The sequence below is a fragment of the Podarcis cretensis genome (assembly GCF_951804945.1).
Source record: "Podarcis cretensis genome assembly, chromosome: 5".
In the NCBI taxonomy this organism is placed as follows: Eukaryota; Metazoa; Chordata; class Lepidosauria; order Squamata; family Lacertidae; genus Podarcis; species Podarcis cretensis.
Genome location: NC_137174.1, coordinates 80,335,653 through 80,353,464, shown reverse-complemented (window position 1 = coordinate 80,353,464; position 17,812 = coordinate 80,335,653). Strand labels below are relative to the sequence as shown.

At 46.8% G+C, this 17,812-nt stretch overlaps 1 protein-coding gene across 2 annotated transcripts in view; it reads right to left on the bottom strand.

The window, feature by feature from the left end:
• Positions 1-16,593, bottom strand: part of GMPS (guanine monophosphate synthase) — a 44,992-nt gene extending 28,399 nt beyond the window's left edge. The window contains exons 1-2 of one of the 2 annotated variants that reach the window (XM_079977886.1): positions 16,449-16,593; positions 1,177-1,358 (exon numbers count right to left, since the gene is read on the bottom strand). In XM_079977886.1, coding sequence (XP_079834012.1) covers positions 1,177-1,358; positions 16,449-16,487 — 221 coding nt within the window. In that variant the 5' untranslated portion in view covers positions 16,488-16,593. Of the gene's footprint in view, positions 1-1,176; positions 1,359-13,613; positions 13,827-16,448 lie in introns of those variants that run through there. The other variant, XM_079977887.1, reaches the window with a different exon arrangement.
• Between the last annotated feature and the right edge of the window lie 1,219 nt (positions 16,594-17,812).

The window sequence follows — 17,812 nt, the reverse complement described above, 5'->3', positions numbered from 1 at the left end:
AGCTAAGCGGGAGGAGAAATGGAAGGGGCTCCGTTTCTCCTGCCGCTTTGAAGGGGCGCTGCGGAGAGAGGGGTAGAATTTTTTTTTATTGTTCTCCCCCTCTAAAACAAGGTGCGTCCTATGGTCGGTGTGTCCTATAGAGCGAAAAATACAGTACTTGCTCCTCAACTTAAAGGTCCAGAGAGTACAATAAGGAAATTGCTTGTTGTCTTTTCCCCTCATCTCTCTATTAAGGAATCCTGATGGAATCCACCTTAATACTACTGGGGGAGAAACAGCAGAAAGGTTCCGAGTGAGCTTGTCCTCAGCATGCTGATAACACCCAACTTGATCTTTCTGTTCCATTCAACCCTTACTTCCCACAATCCCAGTGTCTCAGTAGAGGGAAAGCTCAAAGGTCTTCTGATCTGAAAAGGGTCAAGCCAGGAATCCCACCACTGAACTTGAATCTGACCCAGTGTTTGCTATATGTGAGCATGTTAAAGGACATTCCAGGATGGTCCTTGATGGGTTGGCTATCCAAATCCCCTCCCTCTCAAGACTAGAACGCTTTCAGAAGGATTTTGCATGTTTTAACATCTGATATGTCGAGTGTCAGATCCAATCTGCATTTGCTTTAAAAAAAAAAAAAAAGCAGGGCAGTATATTGTTTGTTCTGTATCATCTCACAATATTCCTGGCAACTGAATGACTAAATGCCCCTTCTATGGAACACTCCCTAAACATAGGAGAAACATAGGTTATAGTGAAGGTTCTAGAGTAGACTTCTATCCTATACTGGTCTTCTGCCTGGCAAGGGGAGCATTCAAACATTCAATCCTCCATCTCCACCCTTTAATGCAGTGATGGCCAAATTTGGCCCTTCAGCTGTTTTTGACTACAACTCCCATCATCCCTAGCTAACAGGACCAGTGGTCAAGGATGATGGGAATTGTAGTCCCAAAACAGCTGGAGGGCCAAGTTTGGCCATCACTGCTCTAATGGTATAATAATCCCAGGATAAGAAACCATGTACATTTTCCTCAGTACATCCCTCACTAGGTGTTCCAAAGCTGATATCGGAAAATTGATTTGACAGTCAAGTTCTACATAAAAGCACCATGCAAGTCCTCCTCCTGGCTTCCCAGACGAAGTTCAGAACTTAAAAGGTAAAACACAAAACAGAGCCAATCTTACCGGAATCCCTGTTCTTTGATGGCAAAGGCAGGTGTTTCCAAAGGGAATATCTCTGACTGGACAAACAGTTCTCTGACTCGGCGATCTATGACTTTCCCATACTGCGCCCCAGCATCAAGTATCACTACAGCTCCATCGTAGCGGCAGAGACCATCCTTGAGATCTTCTCCAGCATTCTCCAACTGTGAACATTATTTACATAAACACTTTTATCACTCGGATTACCAGCACAGAGCAAGAACAGAAAATTAAACTACTTTTAAAATGAGAAGTAAGTAGCTAAGTTAATTATTTAAGATACTTGCAAGCTCTTGCTTTGGGAAGTCTCTTGGAATAATTAAGAATGCATGGGGTTTTTTTAAAAAAAGCAACAACAACCCAAGACTGTAACATTATATGCAATAAATAGAAAATTGAGGAGAAACACGTTGCGTTAGTCAAGTTTAACAGACACTATTTATTAATGAATATAGATGCAATGTTGGTCATTTTGCACCCCTTCCTAGGGCTCTAACCCTTCCTTCCTTTTTTGCCATTGCTTCTGCTAGAAGCAGCATCTAGTAATTAGCAACACTTTTATGGGAGAGGGTCACCCAAGAGGAAGCTTGTAACAGCCACTCAGCTTGGGCAAAAACGTACTACTTTCAGGTGAACAGGATGGGAAGATTTTAGAAATGAGATGAGACTGCATCCCTAATCGGGCTTAGGATGTGTCACAATAAATTACTAGCACTAGCTGCAGAGACAGATGGGCTAATAAAATGCGTATTCTAGCAACCTTTGTGGATGTATCTGGAAGCGTAACTTAGAGATTCAGGTGGTATAGGATGTGAAATTGTTTATAATTGTATATATCGTATTTTTCACTCTATAAGACGCACCAGACCACAAGACACATCTAGTTTTTGGAGGAAGAAAACAAGAAAAAAATATTCTGAATCTCAGAAGCCAGAACAGCAAGAGGGATCGCTGCGCAGTGAAAGCAGCAATCCCTCTTGCTGTTCTGGCTTCTGGGATAGCTGCGCAGCCTGCATTCGCTCCATAAGACGCACACACATTTCCCCTTACTTTTTAGGAGGGAAAAAGTGAGTCTTATAGAACAAAAAATACGGTATGTCTGTATGTGAAATTGTGCAATTGTTTTTATTGTGAAACTGCTTTGAGGTATTTCAAGGGAAGTGACTGATAGATGGATATAAATAAATGAATTGCACTCATGAAGGGAATAAATGGGGCTACTTCCATACAAATAGGTCTGCCCATACTATAATACTCTCCTTCACAGTATGAACTGAAATGACCTACGCATTAGGGCTTCAAAACTGCTTTGAAGTCCATATTGTGATATCAGTTTCATCATTTCTGACCTGGCAATATATCACGAATCATGACGTGTGTGTGTGTGTGTGCTATGCAAAAACCACAATGAGTGAAAAACCGTGAAGCCAGTCAATGCTTCTCTCAATTCCTGAAGCCCCTGTTAACTCTTTTGGCTCAGCTGTCCCCTGCTCCATGCAGTGGGCAGCAAATCACAAAAGCAGTCACTGGCAAAAATCAGGATGCGGGGGAAACTGTGAAGCCAGCCAATGCCTCTACATAGCTCCATCCATATTTCAGACATTGTGATATATCAGTATAACACTGGGAGCCGGCTGAAGTTAAATCCTTCGAAGACAGAGGTCCTCTGGCTGGGACGGGACGACATGGGACTGAGGGGGCAACTCCCATCTCTTGCGGGGGTGCAATTAGTGCCAGCACCGTCCGTTAAGAGTTTGGGTGTAATCTTCGATACCTCCCTCTCCATGGAGGCGCAGATTGCAGCTACAACAAAGGCGGCATTTTTTCATCTCCGCCAAGCTAAGCAGTTGGCTCCTTACCTCTCTCGCCCTGACCTAGCCACTGTGATCCACGCGACGGTCACCTCCAGACTGGATTATTGTAACTCGCTCTACGTGGGGCTGCCCTTGAGACTGACCCAGAAACTCCAGCGGGTGCAGAATGCCGCAGCGAGACTCCTTACGGGGTCCTCGCTTAGAGATCACATTCATCCGGTGCTATACCAGCTGCACTGGCTCCCGGTGGAGTACAGGATCAGGTTTAAGGTGCTGGTTTTAACCTTCAAAGCCCTATACGGCCTAGGGCCCTCGTACCTACGGGACCGCCTCTCCTGGTATGCCCCACAGAGGAACTTACGATCTTCAAATAAAAACACCTTGAGGGTCCCAGGCCTCAGAGAGGTTAGGCTGGCCTCAACTAGAGCCAGGGCTTTTTCGGCTGCGGCTCCAACCTGGTGGAACGCTCTGTCACAAGAGACAAGGGCCCTGCAGGACTTGACATCTTTCCGCAGGGCCTGCAAGACAGAGCTGTTCCACCTGGCATTTGGTCAGGGCGCAGCCTGACCCCCTCCTCTGGCAATCTTTACAAAGTTTTAGTTTATGGTTGCCATCAATTTTGATTTTAATTCATTTTTATAATGTTTTATAATGTCACACTGTTTTAATGTTGTTAGCCGCCCTGAGCCTGGCTTCGGCTGGGGAGGGCGGGATATAAATAAAATTTATTATTATTATTATTATTAACACAATATTTAGCTGGTGATATATCGCAATGTTGAAAAGCAGATTTCACGCAGCCCTGACACACACACTTTAGTAATTTTTTTAAGAGACTGACTGCAATCAGAAGAAAACTCACAGACAGAACACTTCCTTTATACTGTGCAAAATTAAGCATTTTCTCCTTGGCGCATAGGCTGCCACAATGGAATGCCTTGGCACCATTCCCACCCTCAATGGGATGAGGATGATGAGGATAATGATGAAGATTCATTCTATTTCTATACCGCTTTATATTTTAAAGAACAAAGCTCAAAGCATTTTACAGCACATCAAAACATCAGATAAAACAATCCAGAATAAAACTGTTTCAAGGAAAATATTTAAGATCCTTCTCTAAATGACATTTTGCTTTCCCCAGTCGCCAACCTGTCATGCGGAAATCTCCATGTGGTCGCAACTGGACCTGCAACAGTCGCAAAACGAGTCTGGCACCTGGCTAATTTTGAACACTGTTTATGGCTCAGGTGTGCATGAACTTGGGCAAGAAAAGATCCCCAAAATTAGGAGCTGGAGTTGGAGAAGGTACTGTTCTGTTGGTCAGGCACAGACACAAGTATTTTTATACTAGGCCTCTACAACCCAGAGGTTTCATGTTACCTAAAGACCTAAACTCACCAGACTTAGGTCCCAGTCTGGTTCCAGCAACCATGGTTCAATTCCTAATGTCCATGGCATCAGGGAGCCTTGGATGTCATTTGTGAATAAGCAATCATTCTTGATTTAAGAAATCAAGGCTGCTATGCATCATTCCACGCATGCTCTTAAGGAAGAGGTACGGAATGGGTTCCACATTAAAATACTGCAGTCAGTCATGTGTTGCATGCATCTCACGCTAATCAGTTTGATTTTATAAGAGTGCAACTGGATACAAGATTACAGATTTCGACTGGGTGTTAAGGCAATCTTGTGTGTGTGTGTGTGTGAGAGAGAGAGAGACTATAACTGCCAAATGCAAAAGTAAGAGAGGATTAAATATAGCAATATCCTCGGGGTTTAGAGGTTTGCAGTGTTTATGTACTACATCTGTTTTCAAAACAAAATACAAAAGGCTCTTCTGCCATACAACATTGAAGGGGGATGCATTGAGCGAAGCTTGTTTTTCTACTTCCGTTTACATTCCTTTCCCCTAGTAAAGTAGTACTAACGGTGGCTAACAATATTCCAGAAACTTTTATTTCCTCTCCATTCTTCCTTCTATTTTCCTCCTTCCCCACTTGTGGTCTCTCTCTTACACAGGACATGGGTGGCACTATGGTCTAAACCACTTGCCGATCAGAAGGTCGGCGGTTCAAATCCACATGACGGTGGTGAGCTCTCATTGCTCTGTCCCAGCTCCTGCTCACCTAGCAGTTTAAAAACATGCCAGTGCAAGTAGATAAATAGGTACCACTGTGGCAGGAAGGTAAACGGCATTTCCATGAGCTCTGGCTTCCGTCATGATGTTCCGTTGTGCCAGAAGCAGTTTAGTCATGCTGGCCACATGACCTGGAAAGCTGTCTGTGGACCAACCGCCACTCCCATGGCCTGAAAAGCGAGATGAGCGCCACACCCCATAGTCGCCTTTGACTGGACTTAACCGCCCGGGGTCCTTTACTTTTTACCATCCTCTTGCATGCTAACTATGGTTAACATCACAACTTAACCAAACTGAGCCCACAGGAGCACCAGGGTGGTAGTGGAGGTGGAAGAGGCTGAGTGGTGGTGGCTCTGCCCATCAAACCAAGTGCGGTGTTTGATTGGCAGAGATGTCCCCACACCGCGCTGAGGTAAACCAGGAGTGGCGTTTGATTGGCAGAGCCACCGCCACTCGGCCTCTTCCTCCGTTGCCATTGCCAGGAGTCTCAGCTCCGCGGCATGTTCTGGCTTCGCGGCACGGGCCAGATTTAGGACCCAGGTGGGCCTGACCCTGCCCAGGGGCCGTAGTTTGCTGGCCCCTGTATTATGACATGACTTAACCATTCGCCGTTCAGTCAGCCTGAGCAATAGGCAACGTATTCAGGAGAAGCAGCAGCAGTGGTGGTGATGGTAGCAGCAGCCCCTGGGAAAGCAAGCACAGCACCTTCCTTCTCTAGGCGGGGAGGATGCCCGTTTCGTGCCAACATTGCCAGCCCTTCAGCGAATGAGGCAGGCGGCAAACCAAGAAGGTGGCTGGGGCTGTGGTGGGTGGGGAGGAGGACTATTGTCCCCCTCGCAGTGTCCATAGGAATAGATAGATAAGTAGATAGATAAGATAGTCCGGCCCTCCACGAGGTCTGAGGGACAGTGGACCGGCCCCCTGCGGAAAAAGTTTGCTGACCCCTGTCATAATACCATCATGTGGATTCACTCTAAGTGAATGCAGAGTACTGTGGTCAGTAGATGCAATAGTAGGATTCTACATGGCACGTAGTTTCGAATACAAGTGAAATTAGATAAAGGGGAAATCATTAACGAGCTAAGAACATTTGAATTGAAAAACTTCATTCAGGAAAGAAGGCTGTGACGGGAGACAAGGGAGGTCAGAATAAAATTACAATAGGCCCTTTTCTTCTCTTTTCAAGATATCAGATTGTGTAGATTAATTCAAATCACAAGCGTCCGCACTGAAATAAATCATCTCATTCATGAGAAGTCTGCAGTTATCTGTGACTGATCAACCAAACAAACCAATTACATGATGAAATATTTTTTTAAAGTCATCTCATGATTTGCTTTACTGGCAGTTTCCTGTGCAAGTTCTAGAGATCATGAATACCCCAAATTGAAACAAAGATGAGAGCCCAATCCTATACTAGCCTATTCTGCAAAAGGAACCCCTTCTTTGCTCTAATGTCAAAACACTCAAAACACCAGGACTGGTTTAGCAAAAGCCATTGACATTACTGGTGGGTGGGTGGAATGTGTGGCATGCGCATGCCAACTAGCTATGTAAGTAGCTGGGAAAGGAAGGGAAATAAAGGCATCAAATAAATATAAATCAAATCTATACGCCTTACCTTGCCCCTATACTATGGAATTCCCTGCCCAGAAAGGCACATCTGGTGCCTTCATTGTACAGTTTTCATCATAGGCTTCCTTTACTCTGGCTTTTTGACACCTAAGAGATATATATATTTTAGGACCCAGCTTGGGTGGGACGTGGGTGGTGCTGTGGGATAAACCCCGCGTCGGGGTGAGCTCCCGTTGCTCAGCCCCTGCTCCTGCCAAACTAACAGTTCGAAAGCACATCAAAGTGCAAGTAGATAAATAGGTACTGCTCCAGCAGGAAGGTAAATGGCGTTTCCGTGCACTGCTCTGGTTCGTCAGAAGCGGCTTAGTCATGCTGGACACATGACCCAGAAGCTGTACGCCGGCTCCCTCGGCCAATAAAGCGAGATGAGCGCCACAACCCCAGAGTCGGCTACGACTGGACCTAATGGTCAGGGGTCCCTTGACCTTTACCTAATGTTGCATTTTTACATCTCTGAAATCCACCCTAAGTACTTACAGAGAAGGATGGATGGAAATTATCATATTCACTACCATCCAAGATTATTTTGCACTGAAAAATGAGTATCACAAGTGAATTTAAATGCCATTTGACCAGGTGATGTCAAAAAAGCTTTTGCTGCGGCAGAGGCAAACACGAATGCCCAAGTAAAAAGTGCAGTTTCTACCACAGGCCTCTGAAGATCATCTAAAGAATGATTTGGACCTTCCCATCAAAATATTCTCAGAATCAGCATACTCAGGGACAATTAACAATTTAAGGCAAACAGATGCCCAGCATTAAATGAAGTCCGTTCGACATGCTTCACACATACACTCACTCATCTCAATTCAGAGAGCTGTTCTGAGTTCACAGATGCCAATGTTCATACAGAATTCTCCCCCTGCCCTTTTGTTTCTAAGTTGAGAAACTTAGTGGTGGACATGGAAGGTCATCCATACAGGAGCAGTTCTCTGTATCTAATGTGTCTTCCCACAGCCCATCTGCCACATTCACTTTTTACAAGGCAAATCCACTGGTTACATCATGTGGAGAATATTTCTTATACTTTCCCTAGTGACAGCTATGTGTTTAACTTATCACGATGACTGTTAGTTGTCAAACCTCGCACCTGACAAGGCTTGGTCATAACAAACGTCCCCGATGTGGAACCGGCAAGAGGAAGCAATTGGGAAATTGATTCAAAGATGAACGTGGAAAGGGGGTGGGGGCTCAGTCTGGCAAAATCATAACGTTCAAGTTCCCCCAAAAGAGCAGCAGCACGCACTCACCCACCTATGAGCACAGACTCCCAGGAAACTACAGCTGATCAAGGATAATTCAGTTTCCCTAACACAAGGGAAGGGACGCGGGTGTCGCTGTGGGTTAAACCACAGAGCCTAGGACTTGCCGATCAGAAGGTTGGCAGTTCGAATCCCCACGACAGGGTGAGCTCCCGTTGTTTGGTCCCTGCTCCTGCCAACCTAGCAGTTTGAAAGCATGTCAAAGTGCAAGTAGATAAATAGGTACTGCTCCGGCGGGAAGGTAAACGGCGTTTCCATGTGCTGCTCTGGTTTGCCAGAAGCGGCTTAGTCATGCTGGCCACATGACCCGGAAGCTTGTCTGCGGACAAAAGCCGGCTCCCTCGGCCAATAAAGCGAGATGAGCGCCGCAACCCCAGAGTCGGTCACGACTGGACCTAATGGTCAGGGGTCCCTTTACCTTTACTTTAACACAAGGGAGGGGGAGAGAACAGGCCGTCTTCATCTGCACACATTACACCAGGCTTCCCCAACCTGGTACCCTTCAGATCTCTTGGACTACAGCTCCTGTCAGCCTTATGCAGCATGGTTAGTGCTCAAGGATGCTAGGGCTTGTAGCTATGTCGAACTGGCACCAGAACTGCCACTGAGTTTGTGATTTGGATGTTATGACAGGGATCAGGAACTGTGACCCTCACAGGTGCTGTTGTGATTCCAGCTCCACAGTCCCAGCCAGCATCACTAATGGTCCCAGATGTTGGAAGTTGTAGTCCAACAGCATCTGTTAGGTACCAGGCTAGGGATGGCTATATTACATACCACATTGGTACCCACGTTCCATGGCCACAAAGAAGAAACTGTGGAGGCATCATGGAGAAAGCTAAACTGCTACCAGCAACCATCTAGAATGACATACCCCCTAGAAAAGTTTTGAAAGAAGGGGGACAGTCCACTAGCATTCTAACTGGATAAACCTTAGTCAGTGTCAGTGACCACAGCAGACTTATAAAAGATGCCATAGAGAACACCTTGCTCATCGTTCCTCCTGTCAGAAAGCATTTAGAAAACTCCAGTATTACCAGGCATATGCAGCTAACAGCAAACAAGCTTTCTAACATGTTATACACATGCATGTTTTTAAAAGGGAGGGGGCAGGCTGCATTCCTGTACAAAGTGAGTTACACAACCCCCCTTGACTTCAATGGGCTCACAAAACCCTGCACAGAATCAGGCTGAAACAAAGGCAAAAATCGTCAGAAGATTTGCGCAACAAGTAAGGAGTTCAAAGCTTCCTTATGTAGATGAAGAGACTGGAGAGAAATCTACTAATATAACAGGTTCATAGTCTGGGAAAACTTTCTGAAAACTGAACACTTTCACAGACACCTCAGGCTGCAAAAGTTTTTTGTGTTGCGACCTGTACACACTTAAGCATTGGAAGTGCAAAGAAAAAGTAGCTGAACCTTCTGCGGAGAAATGAGAAAACAGAGCAGAATTACTAAGAACATGTCCAATAAAAATTCTACGGTTGACACAGTTGGTGTTAGCTGGTTGCGTGCTGCGTATTCTGATCACTCTCACTCTTATTCACACATGCTTATTTCACTCATTCACCCCCACCTTGCAAAATTAGGTGGGTTACATCAGCTAGGCAGCCACTGTTCTCTACCATACAAAATGACCCGCCAGATCAGAATATTGCAAGTCTATAAAGGCAAGCAAGGCGTTTACAAGAAGGCAATGCCAGCCTCTGGAACAAATGCTCACTGGGGCAATCTATCAAGAACATGCAACACCTTTGTTAAGAGAGTTATCGAGTCAAGGTTTTCCTACTGGGATCTGGGAAGGATCTGAGAAGCTGCCTCTCCCCCGCCACACACACATCCTACCTGGGTCACTCAGGTGTGTGTGTATAAAGACCTGCTAATAGTGCCACATGTCCCTGTGGTGAAGTTTGCTGGGACTCAGGTAAGTCGTTTTAAGTTTTGGCACCAGTTCTCTGGAATTCTCTTGTATCAAAACAGTGTTTGAAATTAGCCAGGCGCATTTTGCTCCTGGCTTTTGACCACCTGATGCCTGGGTACCAGGATAGTGCCTGATATCTTCACCATCTTAGAATCATAGAGTTGGAAGAGACCACAAGGGCCATCGAGTCCAACCCCCTGCCAAGCAGGAAACACCATCAGAGCACTCCTGACATATGGTTGTCAAGCCTCTGCTTAAAGACCTCCAAAGAAGGAGACTCCACCACACTCCTTGGCAGCAAATTCCACTGTCAAACAGCTCTTACTGTCAGGAAGTTCTTCCTCATGTTTAGGTGGAATCTTCTTTCTTGTAGTTTGGAACCATTGCTCCGTGTCCGCTTCTCTGGAGCAGCAGAAAACAACCTTTCTCCCTCCTCTATGTGACATCCTTTTATATATTTGAACATGGCTACCATATCACCCCTTAACCTCCTCTGCTCCAGGCTAAACATGCCCAGCTCCCTTAGCCGTTCCTCATAAGGCATCGTTTCCAGGCCTTTGACCATTTTGGTTGCCCTCCTCTGGACACGTTCCAGTTTGTCAGTGTCCTTCTTGAACTGTGGTGCCCAGAACTGGACACAGTACTCCAGGTGAGGTCTGACCAGAGCAGAATACAGTGGCACTATTACTTCCCTTGATCTAGATGCAATACTCCTATTGATGCAGCCCAGAATTGCATTGGCTTTTTTAGCTGCCGCGTCACACTGTTGGCTCATGTCAAGTTTGTGGTCAACCAAGACTCCTAGATCCTTTTCACATGTACTGCTCTCAAGCCAGATGTCACCCATCTGGAGGTGCATGCCTGGGGATCCTTGGATCTGGACTGCTTTCACCACATTAACACCCCATCCTGTAGAAATCTGTTATATTTTATCTACACGGTCGGAAAATGAATTTCTGGAGCCAAAATGCTTTTTCTATGCAGCCTGAGCAGCAGGAAAAGAAAAAGAGGTCGGAATAGGCCAATATATATGTGGACTGTCCCTGGATCAAGTTGCTCTTCTTCTTTAAGTTCTCAAATCTCTTAACCTAGCTCAAGGTTACCATCTGAACTAGCCAGATGTTTAACTGAGAATCAATCACAGTCTGTCCATCTAAGACTTTCGAGCTGTCTTGCCCCAAAATAGCAACTAGACATTTTGCCAACTGCAACCCCGGTTTAAGGAGCCATTTGGCACCTAGCTTATCTCATAGAACGGGATATCTCATAGAATCATTGAGTTGGAAGGAAACCTAAGGATCATCTAGTCCAGCCCCCTGCAATACAGGAATATGCTGCTGTCCCTTATGGGATCGAACCGGCAACCTTGGAGGTTGTCAGCACCACGCACTAACCAACTGAGCTACGTCTTATTCATCTTGAGTTTCCAACACTGTCTCAAAAGTGAAGCAACTTCCAACACTGTGCTGTTTTTTTAATGTGTTTTTTTTTCTCCCATGGCTTCTCAAACCAGTCTATTTTATTTCTGTTGCTTTTAATGTTTCTTGGTCTTCATAAAATCATAGGACCTTAGAGCTGGAACCAGGTCATTTAGCAATGGGTTTTACATTTCTATTTCTGTACACTGCTTGGGCATTCTCTGGGCACTTTATAAATTATGAAATAAACGATGTCTCTTCCATACCATTAATGCTTTTAATCTGAAACATTTGCTCAGTGGTAGAGCATCTGCTTTGCATGCAGAAAGTCCCAGGTAGGCTTGGGAGCATCTCCAGGTAGGCCTGAGAGAGACCCATGTCTGAAATTCTGCAGACCTGGTGTGTGCAATACTGAACTAGCAGGACCAATGGTTTAATTCAGTGTAAGGAAACTTGCTACACTCCCCTTCCCCAGATTATTTGAAGAGCCAGAAAAGGGAATTCCAAGGGAAAGAGATTGTGCCCATTTGATTCAGTCTAGACAGCATAGACAAATAGGATTTTGGCTATTTCCCCCCACCATCTTGTAGCATATTACCAGTCTAGTAACGTCTCTGCTACTAAATCAAATGTACGAAGTTTTCTCTAACAGGAAAAAAGGCCATGAGGTCTGACTCACCAGACATAAGCCATTCCAATCCACTTATGTCCCTGCTTATTATTTATTAAATGTACACATCATTAGCATCCTCTGAAATAGCCTAATATTGGAGCACATCATTCCTCGGTCTGCTTGGTAAAATATAAACTTTATTGCTTTTGAACCAATTTCTAGCTTTGCCATCTACTGTATACAGAACTTCAAAGTTCTGAAAACTCTTATTTGGGAATTAGGCTTGCATTAGAGACACAGACTTGTAACATATTTGCTGTATCAAAAAGGGGGGAAGTGTTGCTTTCAAGTTAAGTCTGGGGTGCCTTGGGGAACAACCATCAGACAACACAGAAGCAATTTGGTCATAGGAGGGAAGCTTTCCAAAGGTGAACCCAGAGAGTTGTCTCCACCGCACCCACCCCTGACCCATGCTCAACTGGGAAGGAAAGAGCAATTCCTCCAAGACTTCTTACCGTGCCAGTATTAAAACTTCAAAATGAGTATGCTTTCAAAACGTCCCTGTTCTCAAAGTTTCTCAGACGGGTTAGACACACTTTACAGACAAGCATGCACTCAAAAGTAAGTGTGTGTGTGAGAGAGAGAGTGTGTGTGTTGTGCAAAGCCTTTGACTATCCCCATAAGCAGAGTTTAAGGGGTGTTAGGAGAACTTACAGGCAACTGTAAAAGTACGAGGATGCAGTAAAAAAAGTATTATTTTTTTTACCGTGGCAGAGCCCACCACACTTCTTAAACACTGTTTCCGTCAGGTACAAGTGTTCACACACAAATCCTCATCTAAAAGGGGGTTGGGGGGGGGACTGCCCCATAACAGACAGCTGACATTGCCTAGGCTTATAAGAGGAAGAGGTCTTTTGAAAAGAATCAGACTTGGGCAAAAGTTCTCCTCTCCCCCCCCGCAAAAAAAAAATAATCCAGCCCGCTCTGCCAGTGGCATAGGAGTTGATTGCCTTCCTTTGACCAGTAATAGGGGTGGGAGGGGGTTCAAGAAAAGAAAGAGAAAGTGGGGGGGGGGGGACTCGTTCTGCCAGGCAAGGAGGCAGCAGCCGCAGCAGCAAAAACAGCCCATGTGGGGCAAGTGGCAGTGGGAACGCGCCTGGAGGGGAAGGGGAGGGACTACCGCGGACTTTGGGGGCCGGGCGCTCGGCGAGCTCCTTCCTTCCCGGGTGCCCGCGCTGGGGGAGGCGGGTGCCAGCCACCCTCCCTTCCTCTTCCTCCCCTCCCCCCGCGCCTTTTCTCCCCATGTGCCCGGCGAGAAGCAAAAGGGGGACGCCGCGCAAATGGAGAGGGAGAGGGGCGTCGTTTCCTGAAGAGGCGAAGCTCCGTGGGGGTGTTTGCCTGGGTGGGGGGCCACCCTAGAAGGAGTTGGAAGCCGCGCGGGGAGCCGGGCTCGCCCTTCGCCCCAGATGGCTCCGCGCCGCCGCCACACACAAAGCCCCCCGGAGGAAGCTCGCCCGGCAGGGCCGCGGCGCCGCTCTCCCTTCCCCGCCTGCCTCGCTCGCTCTTCCCCCTTCGCCTCCCCGTCCCTCCCGCCGCCGGCGCCGCGGCACTGACCTTGGCGTCTCCATTGCACACAGCCATAGAGCCGGCCGGGGTTGGAAACGCCGGAGGCTTGGAGGGGGACGAGCTGCTGCGCGCCCGGGTCCGTGTGCGCACAGCCGCCGCCGCCGCCGCCCGAGGGAGAGGGCGCCGGGAAGCAGCGCGCAACGAGGCGGGCGGGAAGGAGGACGAGGCTACCGAGGGGCCGCCGCTCTGGCTGCTGCTGCTGCTGCTGCTGCCGCCGCTGTGCTGCCTCTCCGCGGCCGAGATGAGCTAATTCTGCCCGCCAGGACGCGCCGCCCGCGAGGAGGAGCCCGGCGCCCCGCGGACCGCCTTCTTCGGCGCCGGGCGGGAGAAGAAGGGCAGGAGCGAGAGCGGCGCGCCGAGCCCGCCCACTGGCGGACGGAGAAGGCGCGGGGAGGCCGCCGGGGGAAGGGAACGCAATGCTATCCAGTTATAGAAAGAGGGAGAGTCGCCCGTGGGGTGTCCGCGCGCCTCGAGGAATAAAGGCTAGCATCAAAGGAGGGAAATGCAGATTTTGGAGATTTTTTTTTTGCCCCGCTTAGAGGGCCGCGATCCCCGGCACGCTTTTTTTACCCGAGGGTAAATGCAGCCAGTTGCAGTTGCGCCCGGCCGGAGGGGAAACGGGAAGAGGGGGATTCCTACCAAAAGTCTCGAGGCACGTAAAAGGTTTAAAAAATATGCCACGGCATCAGCTTTGGAGAGTCCGCGAAAGCCATGCCACCAAAAAATGGTCTTTGGGGTGTCTCGATCTTTTTGTAAACCGCTTTGATCGGTTGGGTTTTGATGATGATGATGATGATGACAATATTTGTAACCCGCCCATCTGGCTGGGTTGCACCAGCCACTTTTTAGCAGTCAAGCGGTGTATAAATGTTATGCAGTAAATAACTAAGGTGCACCCTGCATAGCAGGGGTGAGGAAGCTGAGATCATCCGAGTTGTTGCTGGACTTAGACTCCCATCAGACCCGGTGGTCACAATGATGGGAATTGTAGTCCCAGAGGGTCTTCAGCCTTTGATGTGCTGCTTAAGGCAACTAACCGAATGGCCAGATTTCCTGTCTCCTTCCACCATCCTATCAGGGTTTTCCAAAACTTGGGTCGCCAGCTGTTTTTTGGACTACAGCTCCCATTATCCCTGACCTGCTGGCTAGGGATGATGGGACTTGTAGTCCAAAAACAGCTAGAGACCTAAGTTTGGGAAAGCCTACATAGATCAACTAAATTTTGTTTTGAAGGTACCACAAATGGGGCAAGAGTCAGGGTATAAATATCAAAAAAATTATTTTAGATCTACTTTAGCTTAAAAACCAAAAAATTGTCCCCCTGTCTTGTGATTACCTCACTAGGAACCTGCTTATGAACTTGAACGTATATTGGCCACAGGCTCCATCCCAGGATGTGTCTGAGGCAAGTACGTAGTCCTCAAGAAATCTGAAGCAAAAGGGAAGCAGGGTTCTTGATCACAACTTCCTAATTTAGTTATTGCATTTATAGGCCACCTTTTCCTCTTTTGTATATATAATTTTTATTAAATTTCCTGTTTTGCAATTTAGAGTATTCATTTAAACAAACTTAATGTATCAGTGACTTTCCTTCTTATCTTTCCATGGTTCATTTTGCATAACATAAATCCCTGCATATTTTACATAAACTAAACCATTCAATATTCCATTATTACATCCATCAAAACTTATTTACACTGTTGAATTTATCTTAATGCTGCCAACAGTTTCAAGTGTACACAATTTCCTCCCATATATTCAATAAACATTTTCCAATCTTCTTTAACCATATGTTCTTCTTGTTCTCTTATTCTATATGTTAGGTCTGTAAACTCCATCAGATTAAGTTGCCATTCTTCTTTAGTTGGGGCCTCTCTCATTTTCCATTTTTGGGCTAACAAAACACGGGCTGCAGTTGTGGCATACATAAATAACCTTTTTTGACACTTGGGAATTTCCGTCTGAATTATCCCCCCCCCAAAAAAAAGACTCTGGTTGTTTGATTTGGGGGGGGGGGAGTGCTTTGAAACAATTTTTTCAATTCATTATAAATTATTTCCCAATAGTCTTTTACCCTTTTGCAGGTCCACCACATATGAAAGAACGTACCCTCAACCCTATTGCATCTCCAGTACTTATCTGATTCAGTGTTATACTGTACATCTTAGCAAGCCTACTCAGAGTTAAATACCATCTGTAAATCATTTTCAAGAAGTTCTCCGTCATATATGCCACCTTTTTCTGCAAGGAGCTCAAGGTGGCATACATGCTGTAACCCTGATTTAATCCCCACAACAAACCTGTGAGGTAGGTTAGGCTGAGAGTCAGTGACTGGCCCAAGGTGAGCCGAGTGTGGATTTGAATCATGGTCTCCCAGCTAATAATCAGACACTCTAACTACTATGAAATGAAAACTGCCATACTATCCCCTAAGGGCTTGCCGATTGGAAGGTCGGTGGTTTGAATCCCCACAACGAGGTGAGCTCCCATTGCTCGGTCTCTGCTCCTGCCAACCTAGCAGTTCGAAGGCACATCAACGTGCAAGTAGATAAATAGGTACCACTCCAGCAGAAAGGTAAACGGTGTTTCCATGCACTGCTCTGGTTCGCCAGAAGCAGCTTAGACATGCTGGCCACATGACCCAGAAGCTGTACACCGTATCCCTCGGCCAATAAAGCGAGATGAGCGCCGCAACCCCAGAGTCGTCCACGACTAGACCTAACGGTCAAGGGTCCCTTTACCTTTTACCATGGGGGGGGGTCTATGTGTGTTGTACCTCTGCTCTGAAACCTCTGCTCCAGGGAGTGGAATGAAATACAGTACCTTCGATGCTATCCACTTGAAAAAGAAAAAGGAAAACATTTTTGCTGGCACCAAGACAAGGGTAAACTGCCCCACTCCCACGTTGTTCCCCAAGAGCAGCAGTTTAGGCTTTGGGTCTGCAGAGGCAGAAGTATCAAGAGATCTGAGGTGGCATAATGGACAGTACCACTTCAGACTGCAGGTGGTGGTGGGTGCCTTTCAGGATTGCTGCCTTGCGTCAAAGAATAATAATTCCTCCCCTTCAAGTCCCAAATGAGTACAGCTGGGAACAATCTGAGCTAGACCTCCTCTGATGTGCTAGACTTTTGCAAGTGTGTGTGGTGTTTTTTTAAAGGAAACATTTTAAAGGGCCATCCCCGCCTGCAATATGAAATGGCACACTCACCACATCAGAATTCTTCCACCTCACAATAGCTCTGTTTTCACCTTTGTTATGTATTCTGAGAGTAGGAGCAGGACCCTCCTGGCTGGCCTGCCTCCCTGGTCTCCTCCACATGTTCAGATGAAGGCGGCAACAGGCGCTATTGTGCACAAATAGGCACTTTATGTACCTGGTGCAATAACCCTCTTCATGTGTTATGAAGGGGCAGGCAGCAGCGTTGAGAGGCCTAGCTCTGCCCTTTCCTGGTCATTTGGGTTACCCTCAATTTGCAGTGATTGCCTATACATGAGGCTCCTTATGCACTTTAGAAACCTGGAAAATCAATGTTCAGGGAGCCTCCACAAGTGCTGAAGGCCCGCCTCCCACCCCTCCACTTCAGACCAGTTACCCTCCACAAGTTTAGGGCAAGGGCAGCGGTAGCGTGCTTTTCCTTGCTGCCCACTTCATGTGTTTGGTTTACTCTCGAGGGGGGCTTGTGTGCATTCAATCGTACACATGCAGAACCCTTTCTCATCACCACTTGAATGTTTGGAGCTTGTAGGTGAGGCCAGGGGTGACAATCCTGTCTCCACATGCAGTGGTACCTCGGGTTACATACGCTTCAGGTTACATATGCTTCAGGTTACAGACTACGCTAACCCAGAAATAGTACCTTGGGTTAAGAACTTTGCTTCAGGATGAGAACAGAAATCGCGCGGCGGCGGCAGGAGGCCCCATTAGCTAAAATGGTGCTTCAGGTTAAGAACAGTTTCAGTTTTAGAATGTACCTCTGGAACGAATTAAGTACTTAACCCGAGTTACCACTGTACTAACTGAACATATAGACCAGGGGTGACTAACTTTTTCATTGGCTCAGGGGCCAAAACCGTCTAGGGGCCGCATGGCAGTGGTAGGTGTGGCCAGCCACCCCACACTATCATGTCCACCACACAAGCTCACACACCCCTTATCAGCTAAATGAGGGCTATCTCCAAACATAAAA